General features: G+C 44.8%; 1 protein-coding gene across 1 annotated transcript in view; it reads right to left on the bottom strand.

Annotated features, from left to right (window-relative positions):
• LOC101845165 (organic cation transporter protein) overlaps positions 1–1,465 on the bottom strand; it is a gene marked incomplete in the record, with an annotated part of 19,820 nt that overhangs the window by 10,041 nt on the left and 8,314 nt on the right. The window contains 2 exon segments of the mRNA XM_035969526.1: positions 396–507; positions 1,316–1,459. Coding sequence (XP_035825419.1) covers positions 396–507; positions 1,316–1,459 — 256 coding nt within the window.

The raw sequence follows: 1,465 nt of genomic DNA, 5'->3' as shown, positions 1-1,465 counted from the left end.
TCCTCCTCCTCCTCCTCCTCCTCCTCACCATCTTCCTCCTCCTAACCATCCTCCTGCTCTTCCTTCTTCTCCTCTTCCATCTCCTCCTCCTTCTCCGTCTTCTCCTTCTCCTTCTTATCCTGCCTCTCCTCACCCTCTCCTCCTTTTCCTCTTCCTCCTCTTCCTCTTCCTCCTCCCCCATCTCCTCTTCATCCCTCCTCTCCTCCTCCTCCTCCTCCAACACATAATAAACCCAATAATTCTGTACCCCCCAAAAAAAACACAAAAAAACCAACAACAAAAAAACACACCAAAAAGCAAAAAAACAACCCGACATAACAAAACAACAAACTCCAAACCTACGACATCATGTCAAACAAACACATCCTGTGTGCACAATCCTTAACTTTACTGACCTGTGTAACGAAAGAGTTCTCAAAAACTGACTGGTCGTAGACCCATCGGTTACAGTGCTCTGTCGTATTGGTTTCTGGACTGGGGTGACTGGGGTCAAAGTTCGAGACATTTCTGGGGAAGAATGACGGAAATTTAGGAAGGATGCAGAGGTTATATTTAGTGCAAGCGTACGTGGCAGTGATGTCCCCAACGTAAACGAACGGGAGCTGCGTGTGCCCACTCTGGGACGCTGAACATCCCCCAAGAGCAAGACATGCGCAGTTCAACAGATCTGATGAGTGAGTACTTTTTGAGACTCACGTACATGCGTCTAGGTGGTCTTGGGAGGAAATCTACCAGCTTGCATTGAAATATGGAACCAGGGTGGTGTTTTAATATACTAGAGCTCGTAGGGTACGAGGTGCGTTTTTAGATTGTTCACGTAAATGGAGGCACACCGCCCATGTTGATGAGGTTAAGAAGGCCCCCGTGTCTGATACTAGTGACGTCACTGCTATGAGCTCTAGTGATTGCATTATATAACCTCTTTGGAAACAAGCAAACATTATTTGAGTCGGGAAAAAAAGACACGAGTTACTAGTCTAAAGTAATTGGGAAACAAAGCATGCTGTATATGAACGAACAGACCTTTGAGTTATAGATGCTTGTTCACTTTAATGTAGCAACACCAATAACATAAAAAGACAATAAATGGTGAGAGGTGATGTTCTTTAATCAATCAAACAAACAAATGAATAGGCAGATAACAACCTAAATGAACAAAGGAACTAACGAAAAAGCAAACAAACAAGTAAACTAACATGGTAAAGAACGAACGAACGAACAAATGAACAAACGAATGAACGAACATGCGAACGAAATAACGAACAAACAAAAGAACGAAAGAACAAACAAAAAACGTACGAATGAAGAAACGAACCTCCCTTTGAACACGTTACACTCCGCACTCCCCCAGGGGTGGTCATCGTCGTAGTCTGTCCAGGGCAGGGTGTGGTTGACCAGTCGCTCTTGGAGCACAGACTGGTGCCGGAATGTGTCGTTAGTCAGACCTGGGACGGCACATCTGTGG

This window comes from Aplysia californica, unplaced genomic scaffold (genome assembly GCF_000002075.1).
Source record: "Aplysia californica isolate F4 #8 unplaced genomic scaffold, AplCal3.0 scaffold00152, whole genome shotgun sequence".
Lineage (NCBI taxonomy): Eukaryota > Metazoa > Mollusca > Gastropoda > Aplysiida > Aplysiidae > Aplysia > Aplysia californica.
Note: the sequence above shows the minus strand (reverse complement) of the source record. Positions and strands in the feature narration are given on the sequence as shown.